Source organism: Syngnathoides biaculeatus, chromosome 22 (genome assembly GCF_019802595.1).
Source record: "Syngnathoides biaculeatus isolate LvHL_M chromosome 22, ASM1980259v1, whole genome shotgun sequence".
Taxonomy (NCBI): Eukaryota; Metazoa; Chordata; class Actinopteri; order Syngnathiformes; family Syngnathidae; genus Syngnathoides; species Syngnathoides biaculeatus.
In genome coordinates this window covers 2,951,897-2,971,086 of record NC_084661.1, presented here as the reverse complement: position 1 = coordinate 2,971,086, position 19,190 = coordinate 2,951,897, and the positions used below count along the sequence as shown (strand labels likewise).

At 40.3% G+C, this 19,190-nt stretch overlaps 1 protein-coding gene across 8 annotated transcripts in view; it reads right to left on the bottom strand.

Annotated features, from left to right (window-relative positions):
- Positions 1–704: 704 nt before the first annotated feature.
- exoc6 (exocyst complex component 6) overlaps positions 705–19,190 on the bottom strand; it is a 103,327-nt gene continuing 84,841 nt past the window's right edge. For 5 of the 8 annotated variants that reach the window (XM_061809705.1, XM_061809711.1, XM_061809710.1 and 2 more), the window contains 2 exons: positions 15,450–15,562; positions 705–1,056 (listed from right to left, as the gene is read on the bottom strand). In XM_061809705.1, coding sequence (XP_061665689.1) covers positions 891–1,056; positions 15,450–15,562 — 279 coding nt within the window. In that variant the 3' untranslated portion in view covers positions 705–890. Of the gene's footprint in view, positions 1,057–4,484; positions 5,668–15,449; positions 15,563–19,190 lie in introns of those variants that run through there. The other 3 variants (XM_061809708.1, XM_061809709.1, XM_061809706.1) reach the window with 2 other exon arrangements.

The window sequence follows — 19,190 nt, the reverse complement described above, 5'->3', positions numbered from 1 at the left end:
ATAAGAGAAAGAAGTGTGCAAAGATGCAGAGTCTTCCAGCATTTAGAGCAGTTAAGAGTGGGTCAACATCTCACATTATGTTACGATTATACAGAGTGCCCTTACCTGTTTGTAGTTGACCGTTATAGGCCAGTGCAATGACAATTGTATAAAGGAAGCAGTTTAAAGTGATGAATCCCGTGATACTTTACAGTATATATGACTAGTACTAATACTGATTGGACCAGCAAGATGTGAGTGTGTGTGTCCCAACAACAGGTGTAAGGCATAAAATAGTAGGTTCGCTGATCAATAATTTAATGACTGACATAGATCGGTAGCACCTACCCAACAAAAAGAGCTGGAAGAGCTGGTGGCTGGAATGTGGAGGCTTTGAAAAGATCCTGCCCTGCCCTGGTCCTAGTTCGAGTGGTGTGCAAGTCTTCAAGGGTTGGTAGGGTGATGCCAACAATTTGTTCAATGTTTTTGATTGTCCGTTCCAGTTGGAGTTTGTCCTGTCCTATTCTGTACGACATACATAGCACTGTTTGTGCATTTGCGTGACCAAAGTGTCGGAAAAATTCAGATGTCATTGATTATATATAGTATGTGTATTAATCAAGTGACAGGATTGATAACAAGGTGATCTCTTTAAAAAAAAAAAAAAAAAAAAAAAAATATATATACACTTGGTATTTTTGTTGCTGATAATCCATCCTTGAAATCTTTTAGATGTGATGCAAGAGTGAGACTGATACTTTTTTCCTGTAAATTAAATTTTTATTTGACTGAACTTTGAAATCTCATCACTGACACACTTGGGATGTATTTAACAAGAATGAGAATTTACTAATGAATTAATATTTATTACATCACACCAAATTTAAAACACACAAATAATGTGAGGTGTCTTACAGAGTAGATTGACAAACATTTGTCTGGAATTGTATGTAAACATCTGTCCAGAAATATATTTTTAAATATGCATATCCCAACATAGGATTTTCAGTTAAACAATGCAGATGAGTTGAGAGCAAATACATAAATTTACTTCTCATTTTGCCAAATGGTTTCCCCCTGAAAAAAAAAAAAAAAAAAAAAAAAAAAGTCAGCAACAACCTCCAAATGTTTAACATCTTTGAAAACTCCTTTTGAAATTCACAATGTACAATAGACAAATCCCTTCAAACTTTATTGGAACAATGAGGCCAATATTTTTGCCACAGACTGGAAAGATAGTGTAGGTGAGCAAAAGTATTCCATTAGATAGATAGTATAGCACAATAGATTCAAGAGAACAAGATTAAGACTTTTTTTTTCAAAGCTTGCACTACAGCCTCTTTCAGTTGTTTTGGGGGTCTTTTATGTGCTGTACTTCTTGATCTACTCATGCTGTAGTTCTTCTTCAGGACATTCCTAATGCGTATATTAGCTATGATCAGTGTTCCTGCCAAGACCAAGACCAAGGCAACAAAGCACAAGTCAGTCACATGTTCCAGTAATTTTGATTGCATGAAAAAAGGGTCTGTTCAAAACAAAAAATGTGTATCCGATTAAAAAGGTTTCCTGGAAATCAAGTGACAAGAAGGAAAAAAATGTTGATACCATTATATTTAGACCTAAATGTTTACACGAAAGCTAAAGTAAATTGTCCTCACTATTCCAATAATTGTGGGAGTGTACAAAGAACGGTTGCAAATCTAAAATGACATCAACTGGTACAGTAAAAATCTGTCTGCTGAGAGCATATAGTAATGACAGATTCTTTACAAAAATGGTAATCATCAGCAGGCAGGATTCAACGTTAAACCTGGCAGCAAGGCTGAAAAGAAGCCAAGTCATTATTGCTGTGCTTTATGAATACACAGATTCAAAAGCCTCGTTTCACCCTGAGGAACAAAAATAGACAATTCAAAGTTCTTGAAATGTCAAATATACAAGTATACATTATGATAACATTAAACCCCCCACCTATAATTTTACAATTTATTTTAATTTACAAAGGTAAAGGGCAAAAACACAATTGAAATTATCAATGGAACCAAATCGATGGCATGGCCAAACACAGAATCTTAAAGCAATGTGTGTCATGATGGTCAAATAATTTTAAATCATTTAGTTTTAGAAAAGAGGGAAGAAGAAGAAGAAGAAGAAGGAGAAGGAGAAAAAGAAGGAGAAGAAGTAGAAGAAGGAGAAGATCTTAGAGCGGTGGTTACCAAACTTTCTCTCATTTTGTCATCCATTAATGTTTCCATGTTTCTCTAACATGGACTTAGGATAAAAGTCTCAATTTTATTTCCAGATTGCTATATGAGTGTCCAGAAAAAGAACACTGAAAGCTACTTCTGTTTGACCCAGTTTTGTGTCCGCATTGTTCATATTTGGTGAAGAGTGTCACCTTTCATTTGATTGGTTACCTCTATGTAGAAGACCCACTTATGAGCGCACACATTTTATTTATGTCTACAGCGCTAGCTTGTGAGCGGAAAAGGAAGAAAGAAATCTTACTAGTGACATAGATACAGTGAAGAAAATAAATATTGAACACTAATGCTAATTAAGCTAATGAGACCACTCCACACTTGATGGCAAATAAATCAGAAATTAAAGTGACTGAAATTTATTTGTATAGCACATTTTATACACAAATTAACTCAATGTGCTTTACATAATTAAAACCATTTACAGTGAAGAAAATTAATATTTGAACACCCTGCTATATTGCAAATTCTCCCAATTAGAAATCATGGAGGGGTCTGAAATTTTCATCGCAGGTACATGTCCACTGTGAGAGAGATAATCTAAAAAGAAAATTCCAGATATCACAATGAATGATTTTTTGGTTTTATTTGTGTGATACAGCTGCAAGTATTTGAACATCGCAAAAAAACAAAGTTAATATTTGGTACAGTAGCCTTTGTTTGCAATTACGGAGGTCAAATGTTTACTGTAGTTGTTAACTGGGTTTGCACACAATGCAGGAAGGATTTTGGCCCAGTCCTCCACACAGATGTTCTCTAGATCAGACAGGTTTCTAGGCTGTCGCTGAGAAACACGGAGTTTCAGCTCCCCCCAAAGATTTTCTATTGGGTTTAGGTCTGTAGACTGGCTAGGCCACGCCAGAACCTTGATATGCTTCTTACGGAGCCACTCCTTGGTTTTCTTGGCTGTGTGCTTCGGGTCATTGTCATGTTGAAAGACGCAGCCACGACCCATGTTCAATGCTCTGATTAAGGGAAAGGGGTTGTTCCCCAAAATCTCACAATACATGGCCACGGTCATCCTCTCCTTAATACAGTGCAGTCGTCCTGTCCCATGTGCAGAAAAACACCCCCATGCTACCATGGAACTCATCATTCATCTTCCTCCAAACATGGTTTGTGGAATTATGACCAAAAAGTTCCATTTTGGTCTCATCTGACCACAAAACATTCTCCCATGACTCCTCTGTATCATCCAAATGGTCATTGGCAAAATTAAGATGGGCCTTCACAGGTGTTGATTTAAGCAGGGGAACCTTCTGTTCTATGGATGATTTCAAACCATGACGTCTTAATGGATTACCAACAGTCACCTTGGAAACGGTGGTCCCAGCTCTTTTCAGGTCGTTGACCAAGTCCTGTCATGTATTCCTGGGCTGATTCCTCACCTTTCTAAGGATCATTGAGACCCCATTAGGGGATGCCTTGCATGGTGCTCCACTCCAATTGAGATTGACCGTCATGTTTACCTTCATCCATTTTCTAATGATTGGTCCAATAGTAGACCTTTTTTTTCACCAAGCTGCTTGGCAATTTCTCCATAGCCCTTTCCAGCCATGTGGAGTTGTAAAATTTTGTCACTGGTGTCTTTAGACAGCTGTTTGGTTTTGGCCATGTTACAAGTTTGAGTCTTATTGATTGTATGGGGTGGACAGGTGTCTTTATGCAGCTAATGACCTCACACAGGTGCATCTGATTCTGGATAATACATGGAGCGGAGATGGCCTTTTAAAGGCGGACTAACAGGTCCTAGAGGGTCAGAATTCTAGCTGATAGACAGGTGCTCAAATACTTATTTGCAGCTGTATCACACAAATCGTTAAAAAAAAAAAATAAAAATAAAATCAAACATTGTGATATCTGAATTTTTCTTTTTAGATCATCTCTCTCACAGTGGACATGGACATACGATGAAAATTTCAGACCCGTCCATGATTTTCAAGTGGGAGAACTTGCAATATAGCAGGGTGTTTGAATATTTATTTTCTTCACTGTAAGCTTGAGAAATTCGATTGACCTGGCTTCTTAGCAGAAAAAACATCTGAAGATCAGGCATGCATAGGGGACTATATTTTATATTTCCCCCATTTACTGAGGTACTGTAGAGCCAATATTACATACCAATACGAGAAAAGGTTTGTTTGGCATAATATGTCCCCGCTGAATAAAAATTAAATGTGCAGTTAACAGTTGTCCAGCAAACTTGATGATCAGAGTAAAATGAAAAAAAAATAAAATACAAAATACATTAAGCCATTCCCTTTAATGCATCAGCCATTCATTTAAACAACCTTACAAGAGGAGGTTAGCATGTTGGTAAAGATCCATTTTACAATCAACAAACATTAAAATATTGGGCTGAACTTAAAACAATAAACAGGAAAAGTAATGAACATTTAAGAAAGGGATAGTTCTTTTTTTAGGATAGGATCTTTTTTTAAGAACATGTGGCCATTTTTCTGTACATTATAGACATGAAAGACCAAACATTCTTTTCATCCCCTGTAGAAATCTGTCCAGACAAAGACTGTACATTTGATGGATGTATTTTAAAGAGTCAACATTTTATATTTTGTGACAAAATGGCATCAGAAGAAAATGCAACATAACTTTGTCTTCAAAATAAAGCTTGAAAGGTGGTTCCCCATGGATTTCGAAGTTCAAATTGAAATGCACATAAGAACATCTCCCATTCATTTTTGGTCTTTTCCCGTCATTAAAATCATTGTCACAGTAATTTTTTTGCTTGTATAAAGATTGCACACTTGAAGAAAAAAAAAAACCCAAACTTTATTATTATTATTATTGTAGGAATTAAAATTATTGTTTTTTGGAGATACAGTATTGGGACTCTGGTCACTGCTGACCTTGTACATCTTGTACTAATCACCTTGTGTGTGTCAAGTTGCTTGAGTCTAATGAGCCGTACTTAGATCCCAAATAGCGGGTGCTAAATTGCATGGTCACTTGTTCTGACATTGAGCTCTCTGTTGCCAATATGTGTAAAAGTTGGGGAGAAGTTTTGAACTTTATGTAGCTCCGACGGTTTCACCATGGAATATTTAGAAGAGCACCCCAAACTCAAAATCAAGTTTGAAGCGATCAAGTCAGTGCCCCTTTAAGCACAGGCAAATCATAAGCAAATCAGGCTCGCTGCGTTTGAACTATGTGTTTTTATATTTCTTGGAGTGGATGATTTAATTTACTGTATAGGTTGCAAGTGCTGGCCTGACTGAGTCTGGGCAGTTTCAGTGTGTGTGGAACTATGATTGAGTGAGTGACATAAATGTATGCATGACCTTACGAAGACATGCCATTGACCAAGCTCCTTAGCTGTTTGACCACAGTCTCGATAAGCTTTTGCTTGTCTCTGTCGTTCTTCCTGAATTGAGAAAAGATATTGTTCTTCTTACTGGTATCCTTCATCCTTGAGACAGAGAGAGCAAGAGAGAGAAAGCGGCAGTTATTATACAGTTTAATGTACTATTAATTAATTTGTGATGCAACATATTTTAATGAGAGTGTGGATCGAAATTTATCAATAGCAATAATTATGCCTGATTCATCCCTGGGCAGTTTTAATGCCAACTACGACCTGACCTTGTGAAAACTGGAAAATAAACTACAGTCTAATTAAAAAAATCTATATATTGAAGTCAACAGATTTCGTTGACAAGCAGCACCTACCCTCTGTAAACTCTGGCAACAATACAGCAAACGATAAAGGATGCAGATAAATTTATACACAACTTCTGGAGCTTATACTTAGCTTGTTAAAATTGGTCAAACTTCTTAATAGTCAATTTCAAGATGGAACTCGGTCAAGTTATTATAATTGACTCAAAAATTCCACCACACATTTGAAATGGGCCTCCTAGCAGTTGCAAATCTGTAACCCATAATTCATCAAAGAGTCGTTGGGTATTGGACTGGCCCTGTACTGGAGATCTAGTTTAACTTGACCTCTAAGTGTAAAAAAAAAAAATTTGTAATGTTATGGCTGTCTCGTGCTGCAATGTTATGGATGTCCTGGATGTGAAAACACCATATTGCTGGTCAAAAATAGCTGCTCGACAGTGTGGGGGACATTGAACTAGAGTAGAATATTCCCAATGCCCAAGACTTGTTGTACTGTTGGTTGTTACAACAGACGAGACATATATTCAAAGAGATCATTCTATGGAATGCCACCTGAAAAGATGAGAAAAGATCGATGAATATCGGCAGTTAGACGTGATGGATGGTGCCAAACCAAATACACACGACTGTGTAGTGATCACTTCACTTCAGGTAGGAATTATTCTTCTCAATCTCAAATTCCCAAGAAGTATTTATAATGCCAAGTTGGCTCATTTGAGAACAATAATGAAAAAATCTTAGTGGGTCCATCACTATGTGGGATTTATTCTTGATTGAGAACAGATCCAGCAACTAAGTATTTGTATGTGTCCAGACTTTTCTACGCTTTCAAACTCTTCCATGTAAATCTCGACGACTTACTCACCATATACACATGTAGATCCAGTTGTCCAAGACATGCGGAAGCGGGTTAATAGTCCAATTTCTTATCGGTGAAAACATCAACTTCATTAAATGTGAGTCCTCTATGCCAAGTGTCTCTCATTTTTCCGCATACCTTTGTTTATTATCACCTTCTAAATGTTTAAAGGTATCGGACAAAACTCTGGGCGTCGTGCTATAAGACGTATTTTCGCGTCATCTCCAACCGACTTAACATTGAAGAATGGTTTGTTTGACCGGCACTTCCGGCCAATGACGTGTTTTGATGAAGTAGGTGCACAAACTCTATAGATGTTATTAGGAATGCCATGCATGTTTCTGACAAGATACGCCCCGCTGCAACATGATTGGCTCCTGCATACCAGTAAGGGCAGGTTGCATAGATGTAACAAGATGACCTTCCCAAATATAGTATCACATTTATAGGAAATAAAAACCAATTAGGCTTGTTTTGGTTAGGTTTAGGATGGGCGAAGGTTAGGATTAGAGTGGGTTAGGATTAGTGGGAAACATTAACGGTGCCAAACCCAAGTCGCATACTTCTTTTCTGATCTTAGGGGGTGTTGTACCAGGATACAACAGTCAACTGTAGTGCAACGATGCATCTCCTGGAGCCAGTAACATTGGAGGAGGTATGGATAATTTGATTGGAATTTAACATAAGACCTGTTGTCCTACACGATTTCAAATGAATATTGACAGGAGGGTAACCAGCTAACATTCGGTGTGCTAAAAATATAGCGAGGTGAGCCTAGTACAGAAAGGGATTAGAAAGCTTGATAAAGATTTGACACTATGCCCTTGGAAAGGTACAGTGGGCGAAATTATTGATGCCTCAGGTACAAAGAAATTAACGCTTTCTAATATTAATTGTAGAATATCAAATCAATCAATCAATCTAGAAAACCACAACACAAAAGATGCCAAGATGCATTTTTCCATTTCAATGAGGGAAAGAAGTACTTGACACCTTATCAAAACATTATTTTGTATGAAATGCATAATACATTTTTGAAAGTGGAAGAAGCGACTCCTGGATATTTTTTAAACTTGTGGGAATTTATTTTTTTGACGATGCACACCATACATTTTAATTTGTATTATTATTATTTCTACCGACTTAAGCGTGAGGGGGGACCTGGTAATAAACAAGTCTCCGATTGGCAATGAGACTAGCAACAAGATACCTCTCTCCCACTGAGGACGATCATGGACTGGTATAGAGGCTGTTGGTCCTCGAAACGAAAATCCACAGTCTTGAAGTGTGTGTTAATGTAAATGGACTGTCAGGAATGAAAGCACTCCACAATTGTCTCAAAAAGGTTAGCAGAAGTGTATTGACAGCCACTTGACACTACAAAGAGGATGGATGTGGACCTTGGAAACGGTAACAGATCATACAGTTCTCCGTAGAATTTATTGGTAGCAAAACCCAAAGGGGACATCTAAAATGGAAGACAGATTACTGAGGAAGTCGACTGGCCTGGGTTGCGTACTTGGGTGAATCTGGTCCCCCTTGATTTTGAAAACTTCAGTCTTTTCAACTGAACTTTTTTTCTAGTGTGAGGCTTGATATTAAAAGTAAAATGGTGAAATTCGGATGAAATATTTCAATGTTTAGGGGTTCCTCATCGCGATGGAAATCTCAACATTGCATCAGTCAAATTGATACAAAGCCTACATTTCTACTCGCATCAGTGGACTGCAAGCAATAAAATATCCGTGATTTCATAAAAAAATAGCCAAAAGGAGAGATTAAAATATATTTGTAAAATATCCATTCAAATGAATAGCCATCATTCAAAACCTACATCCTGAAATGTACCTACAGAACGCTGCAATAGTAAAATGTTACATTTTTCTCAGTTTGTCTACAAATGCAAATACCAATTTTCAATTTTGGTTTTCATTTTCTTCCATTGGTTTGGTAGTTTTTTTTTATTTTAGCGGATTTTAGAAATTCGGCAGCTAGTTTTACACCTCTCTCGGCGCTGTCGTTAGTCACCCTCAGGTTTCGGACGACAGATTGATGTTTTCGGTAGTTTTCCATTGACTGCCATTGTTCAGGATCTTCATGAAGAAAATCAGTGTCTATATCAAGTAATTCAAAGAATTTCCACGAATCGCATGAACACAAATCTTTCAACTTTGTATGTTCAGGGTCAAAATGGGGGAAAATTGGTTTCCCGTAACCAGTCCCGTGCCGACTCTCGTGATGTGATTTATTTGGTAATGAGATAATTGTTTCCGCTATTTCACGTTTCTTTGTCTTGTCAAGTCTGTCACTGAAGAGACTGAGCGGAATCATTTCTTTCTTCGACCAGTTCCTTATTCACTTCTGTCTCGGGCTGTCGTTGCCGTTCTCTCTCAATGCGCATGGTGTTTTGTTTGATACGCTCCGTGACTTTCTTCTTGGATGTGGCCAAGTTTGAATCAATGCCTCCCATCACGTTCGTCCTGGTCTCCATCATGTTTTTCAGGAACAGGCGGTCTTCTTCATTCGAAATATGATCGAAGACATCACGTGGCCAGAATGGAAACGTCTCCTTCAACCGGGATTTGAAATCGTCGATGCGTTTAAGCGGTCTTCCTGACAATCGTCGATCTTTTGGAATTTTCATCAGCTCTTGCATATCAGTGTGTAACGATTCAACCTTCTCCAACATCTTATTTTCCGCAACTGTTAGTATCCTCGCTTTCTGGTTAAAAAATCACAACTTCCTAAACAACAGATTTTGCGGCTTCCCTGATTGGCGACTGTCTTGTCTTTGGAATTCCTCTTTTGCAGCAAAGAATGACAGAAGAATTTGTTTTCTGGAAGGAAGTTTGGCTCCTTTGATGGCTTTATCATCCGCGGTTGGGACAGTCCCAAGCAAAAAATACCGCGGGTCTTTCTGTTTCGCAGCAGCCATGTTGACAGTTCAATGACTTCGCGTTAACTGAGTGTTAAACACCAACTAGGGCTGAGAGGTCAACCTGCTAAAGGATTTCATGAGTGCTTCTGAACATTCCGGGGAATGTCCTGACGTTCTCGATGCCGCTCGATGATATCTTAGAAATTTTTTTTTCCCAGAAAATGGCCGCATTGCTGATCGACTATTCTTTACCAAAATCCGACTAATTTTGAAAAATTCGATCTCCATGAGGAACGCCTAAACACGTTTCGATTTCGTTCAAATTTGAAACGCAGCTCCTACATGATGAACCCCACCTCCAGAAAAAAGTTTGTTGATTTTGAAAGATGTCGGGGGACCAGATTCACCCTATTGCGTACGGCTTCAACCCTGAGTGAACGGCCATGGACAATAGTTACAGCGAAGGGACAAGAAAATATGATGTTTCACAGTGGGGATGGTGTATTCAGAGTAATGATCTGTGTTGCTTTTACACCAAACATATCATTTTGCATTGTGGCCAAAAAGTTCAAATTGGGTTTCATCTGACCAAAGCACCTTCTACAAGTTTGGTGTGTCTCCCATTTGTTTTGTGGCAAATTTTAAACAAGACTTTTTATGGATATCTTTGAGAAATGGCTTTCTTCTTGCCACTCTTCCATAAAGGCCAGATTTGTGCAGTGTACGACTGATTGTTGTCCTAAGGACAGACTCTCCCATCTCAGCTGTAGATCTCTGCAGTTCATCCAGAATGATCATGGGCCTCTTGGCTTCATCTTGTTCGAGGTGAAAGTTTAGAGAGACAGCTGGCTCTTGGTAGATTTGCAGTGGTCCACTACTCCCTTCCATTTCAATATGATTGCTTACACAGTGGTCCTTGAGATGTTTAAAGCTTGGGAAATCTTTTTGTATCCAAATCCGGCTTTAAACTTTTCCACAACAGTATCTCGGACCTGTCTGGTGTGTTCCTTGGTCTTCGTGATGCTCTCTGCACTTTAAACAGAACCCTTAGACTATCACAGAGCAGGTGGATTTATACGGACACTTGATTACACACAAGTTGATTCTATTTATCATCATTAGTCAACACTGGATCATTCAGAGATTCTCACTGAGGTTCTGGAGTGAGTTTGCTGCACTCAAAGTGAAGGGGCCGAATAATATTGCACGCCCCACTTTTCAGGTTTTTATTTATTAAAAAAGTATAAAATATCCAATGAATTTCATTCCACTTCACGATTGTGTCCCACTTGTTGTTGATTCTTGAGAAAAAAATGTAATTTGATATCTTTATGTTTGAAGCCTGAAATGTGGCAAAAGTTTGAAAAGTTCAAGGGGGCCCGAATACTTTCACAAGGCACGGTACATAACGGGAAGAACCAAAAATCTTTTCAATAAAACCCCAACAAAACTGACAATTGTTTTTGGCAAAAAAGTAAGGAGGATTGCTGTAGGTAAATACCTGGAGTCACTGTCTTTAAAAAACAAAAACCAGGGGTCGGGAACCTTTTATGGTGAGAGAGCCATAAACGGCAAAAATTTTAAAATGTAATTCCAAAAGAGGCATTCAATATTTTTAAAACTAAATACAAGTGTATTTGTGCATATTATGTAAGACCAACATTTTAAGAGTACAAAAAGTCTTTGAATTCACTTCAATAAGATTATGCTGTTGCTAACCAATGATGACAAAAGTAATTCTTACCATTAATGCGACTTCTTTGCTGATGGCTTAGTCGTCTGTTTCACACGTCATTAAATTGAACTTCATGCAGCCTTTGAGACTTCCATCAGTTATTCGTGAACGTAGCTGGGTCTTAATGTATTTTTAAATGTGAGAAAGACTTTTCATATGCATAGGTAGAACCAAACATTGTCAGTATAGCAATATTCACACGCTGCAGTGTGTGGTATGTGATAGGAAATGCGTTTCAAGTTTTCACAATCAGCTAGTCAGCAGGTTTAATTTTTTTAATTTTTCCCCACTTATATGTGCTCGCCAACAATGCTTACCGACAGAGGCATATCTTTATGTAAAAAAAATTTCCAGCGGCGCAGAAGCACGCTGTCATAATAAACCACATTAATATGCTGCGTAAGGACTAACATTTGTAATCATGAGTGTACCCCATTAAGAGCGGAGGAGGGTGGTGCAAGGTAAACTAGGAAGAAGAGTGTGTGGCCCAATGGTGTGGCCTGCAGCAGGTTGTTGTTTGAGAAAGTTCCGTGTGCTGGCAAAATGTTAAAAAAAAAAAAGATGTTGGGCTGACATCTTTTATTTTTTTGGCACGCTGTCACGTGATTGACCAAAACTGCCTTGCGATGGACACATTGAGCACCCCTGCTGTATACAGTATTTCCGTGTGAGTGCTATGCGAGCCATACGCAACCACCAAAAGAGCAAGGTATGGCCTGTAGCATGTTGTTGTTATAGAAAGTTATGTGTGCTGCCAAAATGTTGAAAAAGAAGATGTTAGCCTGACATCTTTTTTTTTGGGGGGGGGGGGGGCAAGCTGTCACATGATTGACCAAAACAGCCTCGTGATGGACACATTGAGCACCCCTGACGTATACAGTATTTCCTTATGAGGGCTCTCCGAGCCATACGCAACCACCAAAAGAGCAAGGTATGGCTCGTGAGCCATAGGTTCCCGACCCCTGCCAAAAAACAAATGTGAAACACTCAGATATATATTGATTTGACTTTTAACAGTTTTCTCAAATCAATTCCTAAAATTGCCTTGTATAATTTTAAGACTATATCCAGAGTTAAGGCTTGGTCGTCCCAAGCCGACCAGGAGATGAGATCCATGCTTTTATCTCAAGTAGATTTTACTGCTGTAATGGTCTTCTGACTGGACTCCCCCCCAAAAAGAGCATTACGCAAGTGATTCAAAATGCCGCAGCTTGGGTTCGGACCAGAACAAAGAGGTCAGAGCATATTACCTCAGTTATCCCAGCTCCCAGTTCGGTTTAGAATAGATTTTAAAGTTCTGCTATTGGTCTATAAATCACTAATGGTTTGGGTCTCGAATACATGAAAGAAATGCTAGTGGAATAAAAATCCAAGTCAGGTTGAAAACCTTTTTTTTTTTCATGTTTTTAAGAACACGTCCACTTTTACATGATTTGTCTTACACTGTACACAGGTTTAAATGTACTTTTTTCTTTGTTTAAAATGTTTACAAACTGTTTTTTTTCTTTGTTTTCAAATGTTATTAATCATCTAAAGTACTTTTAGTTACCTTGTGTATGAAATGCACTATATAAATAAATTTGCTTTGCTTTATTGTGCAAGTGAAATGGTGTCAATCCACTTGCATGTATCTGCAGACGGACCCCTGGGACTTATTTGGTGGGTGTTGGGGCACTCACTGTTGTGACAAATAACTGCAAATTTGTTGGGTTTCTCCTTATATACACTCATTCTGTAGATGTTTATAGTTTTCCCACTCTCACCACACCACAGTTATACAATGTTCAGCTCTGTCCTTCCCTCACATGATGTAGCATGACAGCCTTATACAACACTCCATTCTAACAAATCATTGTACTAAGTATACAGTGTTCCCTCATTTAACACTGGTGTTATGTTTAAAAAAATTCCCGTTTGTTGAGTTGTTTGTTTATGAGAAGAGTTTAAAATCTGCTTAAAAAATTGTGGTAAACTCTAAAATGAGTTTTTGATTTAAAATATAGAAAAACAAAGCAAATTAGTATTTTAAAGTCAGTTAAAAATGTTCCCTTATGTATGGAATTTTAAGTCTTCAATCATGCGAAACAGGAACAAAATTGATTTAAGCATTTTTATTGAGGAGCAAACATTTTTGAAGTGTCTTGAAGGTGAATTCTCCTCTTAGATGCCAGTTTCCTTGCCATAAAAAAAAACTTTCACAGGATACAGATGAAAATGGTGATCATAAAAATTCAAGTGTGAGTTGATGTGCGGAGAAATATGTTAGAATAGTACAGGACATGTACGAGGGCAGCTAAAAAGTGGTGAGATGTGCCGTAGGTGTGTCAGAAGAATTTAAGGTGGAGGTGGGACTGTATCAGGGTTCTGCACTGAGCCCTTTCCTGTTTGCAGTAGTAATGGATAGGCTGACAGACGAGGTTAAGCAGGAATCCCCTTAGACCATGATGTTCGCAGATGATATTGTGATCTGTAGTGAAAGCAGGGAGTAGGCGGAGGAATAATTAGAAAGATGGAGGTACGCACTGGAAAGGAGAGGAATGAAAATTAGCCAAAGTAAAACAGAATATATGTGAGTGAATGAGAGGGGCATAGGAGGAAGAGTGAAGCCCCAGGGAGAAGAGATAAGGAGGTTTGACGACTTCAAATACTTGGGGTCAACAATACAGAGCAATGGTGAGTGTGGTAAGGCATTGAAGAAACGAGTCCAAGCGGGATGGAACAGTTGGCGGAAGGTGTCTGGTGTTCTATGTGACAGAAGAGTCTTCGCTAGGATGAAGGGAAAAGTTTATAAAACAGTGGAGAGGTCGGCCATGAAGTACGGATTAGAGACGGTGGCTCTGAAGAAACAACAGGAAGCAGAACTGGAGGTAGCAGAAATGAAGATGCTGAGGTTCTCGCTCGTGAGCAGGCTGGATAGGATTAGAAATGAGCTCAGAGGGACACCCAAAGTTGGATGTTTTGCAGACAAGGTTAGAGAGCGCAGACTTCAATGGTTTGGAGATGTTCAGAGGCGAGAGAGTGAGTATATTTGTAGAAGGGTGCTGAGGATTGAGCTGGCAGGCAAAAGAGCGAGAGGAAGACCAAAGAAAAGGTTGATGGATGTTGTGAGGGAGAACATGAGGACAGTGGGTGTTAGAGAGGAAGATGCACGAGATAGATTTGAATGGAAAAATATGACACGCTGTGGCGACCCCTAATGGGACAAGCCGAACGAAAAATAAGAAAAATAAGTTGATGTGTGGCTCACCACACATTAATGAAGTGCTCTTATTCATATATCTGTGGAGCAGATTCGACAACATACAATAAAATAAAAAGTTAATTGATCTGAAAACAATTCAAACTCCTTATCACAAAAGAGTAAAACTAAATAATTAACAGTAAACAATGCATCAAGAGAAAAGGATTTACCTTATTTGATATCAAAGGATCAAAATTGTTTCAGACGGGAAAACTTATTGGAATGATCCATGAAGTTAGTTGAACAAGATGAGGCCAAGCAAAAATCTAAAATCAGACACCAAAAGCAAAACTCCCTCCAACAAATTCCCAATGTTGACATAGTTTTTTTTCCCTTTCAAACACAATTTGAGCGACACATCCAAATGACACTTCCTGTACCGATCACCTGTTTTTCATTTTTTTTCTTAAAGCGATACATGCACCAATACAAGGTTTCCCTCGTGTGCTTGGCACAGTGCTAGTGCACGTCCCATTGCTGTTGCACACACTCGATCACTCCATTTAAAGGCACAACACATGAACGTACCACGTGTACACCCGAATGTGCGTGTGTGTGCATGTGTGTGTGAGCTCGTGTGTCTGTATGATTGGACTTCAGATAAAGTTATTTACAATGTTTGTTTTTATGTTCACATTTTGCAATTACAGCGCTATTTTTCTTTAAAACCATGTGATAAAACGGATTGGATCCAACGGATTAATGGCATTTTCATTCATTTTAATGGGAAAACCTAATTTGAGATATGAATGTATTAGTGCTGTTATCATACATAGTAAACTCATAACTGAAGGCATCACCATACATTCATTGAGAAAGATCTCATGGGATGGAAATTCATTGTCAGATGCACTCACTTCTCAAGTAAAGTCAGGGCTGTGGATGGGTTTACTCTAAGGTACTTGGAGGTTGGCTGACCATAGTCTGCGAGGTAGGTTGACCAGTCCCACACCATGAACAGGTCCAGGAGCTGCAAACCAAACATGGACACACAAAAAAAACATTAAAAAAAAAAAAAAGAAACTTTAATTCATAGACGCCTCCTGAAATAGTTCAGATATACATCAGAGGAAGATTGGCTGAGTTTAACTGGGGTTTAAGGCTGCGATTTAGTTATTTCTCAAAAGATAATAAAAAACAATATTAAATTGTGTGACACATTGATAGACAATTTTGATATGTTTCCATCTATCCATCCATCCATTAGATAAGAGAACTGGTTAAGAATACAATTAAACCAAATGGGCTGATGTTTAATTCCTTAGACAGGCATAATTAATCATAAGTGTCAGAAGTAACTAAGCAGCCATATCATGGCTGACGGTACTTGAGGCAAGATAGCCAGACAGAAACCTTCCCATTGCTCATGTATACTGTCACTAACGCAAACTGAGCTGGACAGGAACTATGCTAAACTGTACTATCTTAAAAAATGAAGAAAAAAACTTCAGCTGATATTGTATGAATTTCCTTTAGGAGAGTGGCGAAAGTTTTGTACCTGTTCATTTAGCCGGAACCTTGCTGTCTGTTGTGAAAAGTGCAGGCATTAAAAATCTGTGGGGCTTTCACTTTATAACATACAGAGTAATTAAATCAAAATCCAAATTCAACCACAGACATGTTCCTGATTCTAACTGCATACAGGCTGTCAAGTTCATTAATATAGATTCCTGTATTAAAAGGTTTTGCATGAGAAAAAAAACATTGACTTCCCGTGACTCAGTGCAAAGCTGGACTTAATTCAGACCATTTTCTTCATCTTGGTTAATTGTGTAACTTAGAAACACTGAGGGAAAAAAAAGAGTGAAAGAATTTGAGGCAAAAGCGGGAACTGTGAGGGAGTTCTTTTCTACATGGTGAGTTTTTACAACATTTAAAATGACACCCCATCAAATGACCCCTGGTTAACATGGTGGACTTTATCCCCTCCCCTTGTGCAACGACACACAGTGTATGCTAATGTCATAGGGTGAAACAGCTGGGTGTTTAGCTCATGTTGAGTGGTGAAAGAGCAGCTTAGGGATAATATGATTATTCAACTGACTAAGTGAAGCTCTACAACAATGCCATTATTCTCACCTGAAACTAATGATGAGACAAAAGTCAATTTGTAGAGGAGGCCACACATTACCCTAAACCTCATGATTTGCTCATCATTCCACTGACGGGTTATTATTTGTTATAAACATATCACTACTGGAGTACCATAGTTGATGAAAACACACAGTATCATACGGTATCTTCATCGTTGCACAGAGTTTCTAAATCAAAAGTTATACTATACTTAACTGTAAGCTTTCTAAAAACCTGGTACTGGGTGGTGGTTACATTTGCCAGAAAGTTTCCATGGATTTCATCATTTCAATAAATGCAAAACGTGTCCCCATTATCATAGGATCTGAGATCTTGCAGGCTTTATGACCCTGATGGGATACTCAGGGAATCCATGTTCAAAGTGAGGGGTCATAAAAATCACAGCTCAAAAGCTCTTAAGGGCTTTTCGATATTGGACTTGCTCAGTGTAAAAGCCCGCCACATCAAACCCCAAGGTCGACAGCAATTGGGGTTATGCTATCCCTATTTGGAAATTCTGTTGTAGCAGCCAACCAGAAAGTACACAGAAATGTTTTCCCCACTGAAGAAGTACACTGTGCATTAGCAAGATGTCGTTGTCTTTTTCCACCAAAGAAAGCCCTCACATCCCCCAATTTAAAGAAAAAGAGGAGATGAGTTGGATAAACAAAAAGGATATTGATTATGTCATGGTCCTGCCGGTCCAGCCCTGGCTCTGCGGGTTCCCGCGCGGCCGCGCTGATTGGGCGCACACCTGCACCTCATGTGGGCTGATTGGCCCCGGTGTATATAGGACCATCGGGACGACTGGTCGGGCGCCAGATTGTTGCAACTCATGCACCGCTCGTGCACTCCCGTATCTCTGATTGTCAACCCGTGTGTACCGACCTCCGCCTGTTCTCCGACCGACCCCGTAAGCCTGACTTGGTTGAGACTCCTACCTTCCCTGATTGATCTCCCTTGAACTGACTCCTGCCTGCCCGCGGACCTGCTCTCTACGCCCGACATCCTGACTACCGCTGCTGCACCTGACTGCCTACCCAATCCCCGACCTTGGAACAATAAACGTTTTTCCCGAATTACCTCTGCGTCTCCCAACTCCTGCATTTGGGTCCTACCTCCGTATCCATGGGTCGTTACAAAACGATCTGGGCAAAACAGGACCCAGCAGGAAAGACCCGGCGTCGCTGGAACCGACGCAAGGTAGACCGACTGCCGGAGGACCAAGCCTGCCTGATCCGGGCACCTCATATTCTTTTGGACTCTGATTTTTCAGACTACGAGGAGGACCATGATTTATAAGATTGGGTGCCTGACTACGGATTATTTCGACTATGAATCTCTTCGCCCGGTCGTTAATCCCAGTCAGTTTGTTGCACCTTGTCGCCCCCCATTCCTGCTTCGTCGGCGACTGGCACGCGGTCATTCCACGCCCCTGTCTTGACGGAAACAGAGGATGGTAACAGCTCATTGGCATCCTCACGTTCCTGTCCACAGACGGCGACGGAACCACAGTCATCTTCGTTCCAGTCCTGGTGGTGACCGGTCTGTGGCCGTCCCATGCCGCTGTCTCGGCGGCAACAGGAGCTGGGGAGTTCTGATGGGCCACCCTGGAACTGGAAAGGCCTTGGGATGGCTGTGATGGTGATTGTGCCGGTCATGGCTTTGGTCCTTCTCTCAGTCACACTCTTCGCTCCAGATGGTTCCCAGCCACTTCATGACCTGGCCTCGGCAGCGGCGACCGCTCTCTGGCTACCTCGTGGCCGAGCCTCGTTGGTGACCAATCCACGGCTGCTTCCTGGCCAAGCCTCGGGGGCGACCAATCCCTGGTCGTCTCGCAACCACGGCGTGGGAGGTCTTCGTCCGGATCAGTTGCATACCTTGGTCTGTTTCCTGCTTCGCCGTTGGGTTCCTCACCGAAGTCGTCCACCCGAATCTCCCCATGGGGATCCTGGTGCTTGGCGTCTGGGTCGTCCTCCTAACCTGTCCAGCCGGACGCCTAGCATTTGGTGGCCTGAACAGTCACCAGACAGACTGGGGTTGGGGGGAGGGGGGGGGGTGCCTTCCCCCGGACTCCCTTCCACCCGCCGCTGGAGTTGTTAATTTTTGTGTGTGTTTCTTTTGTTTAGGCACATCTGGGAGCCGTGCCTTAGAGGGGGGGGGGGTCCTGTCATTTTCCTGCCGGTCCAGCCCTGGGTCTATGGGTTCCCACTCAGCCACGCTGATTGGGAGGTGCACACCTGCGCCTTATGCGGGCTGATTGGCCCTGGTGTATATAGGACTATGGGGAGGCTGGTCGGCCGCCAGATCGTTGCAACTCATGCCCCGTTCCTGCACTCCTGTATCTCTGACACCCTCCCACTTAAAATCATGGAGGGGTCTGAAATTTTCATCATAAGTGCATGTCCACTGTGACCATTTGGATGATACAGAGGCATCATGGGAGAAGATTTTGTGGTCAGATGAGACCAAAATGGAACATTTCGTTCATAATTCCACAAACTGAGTTTGGAGTAATACCAATG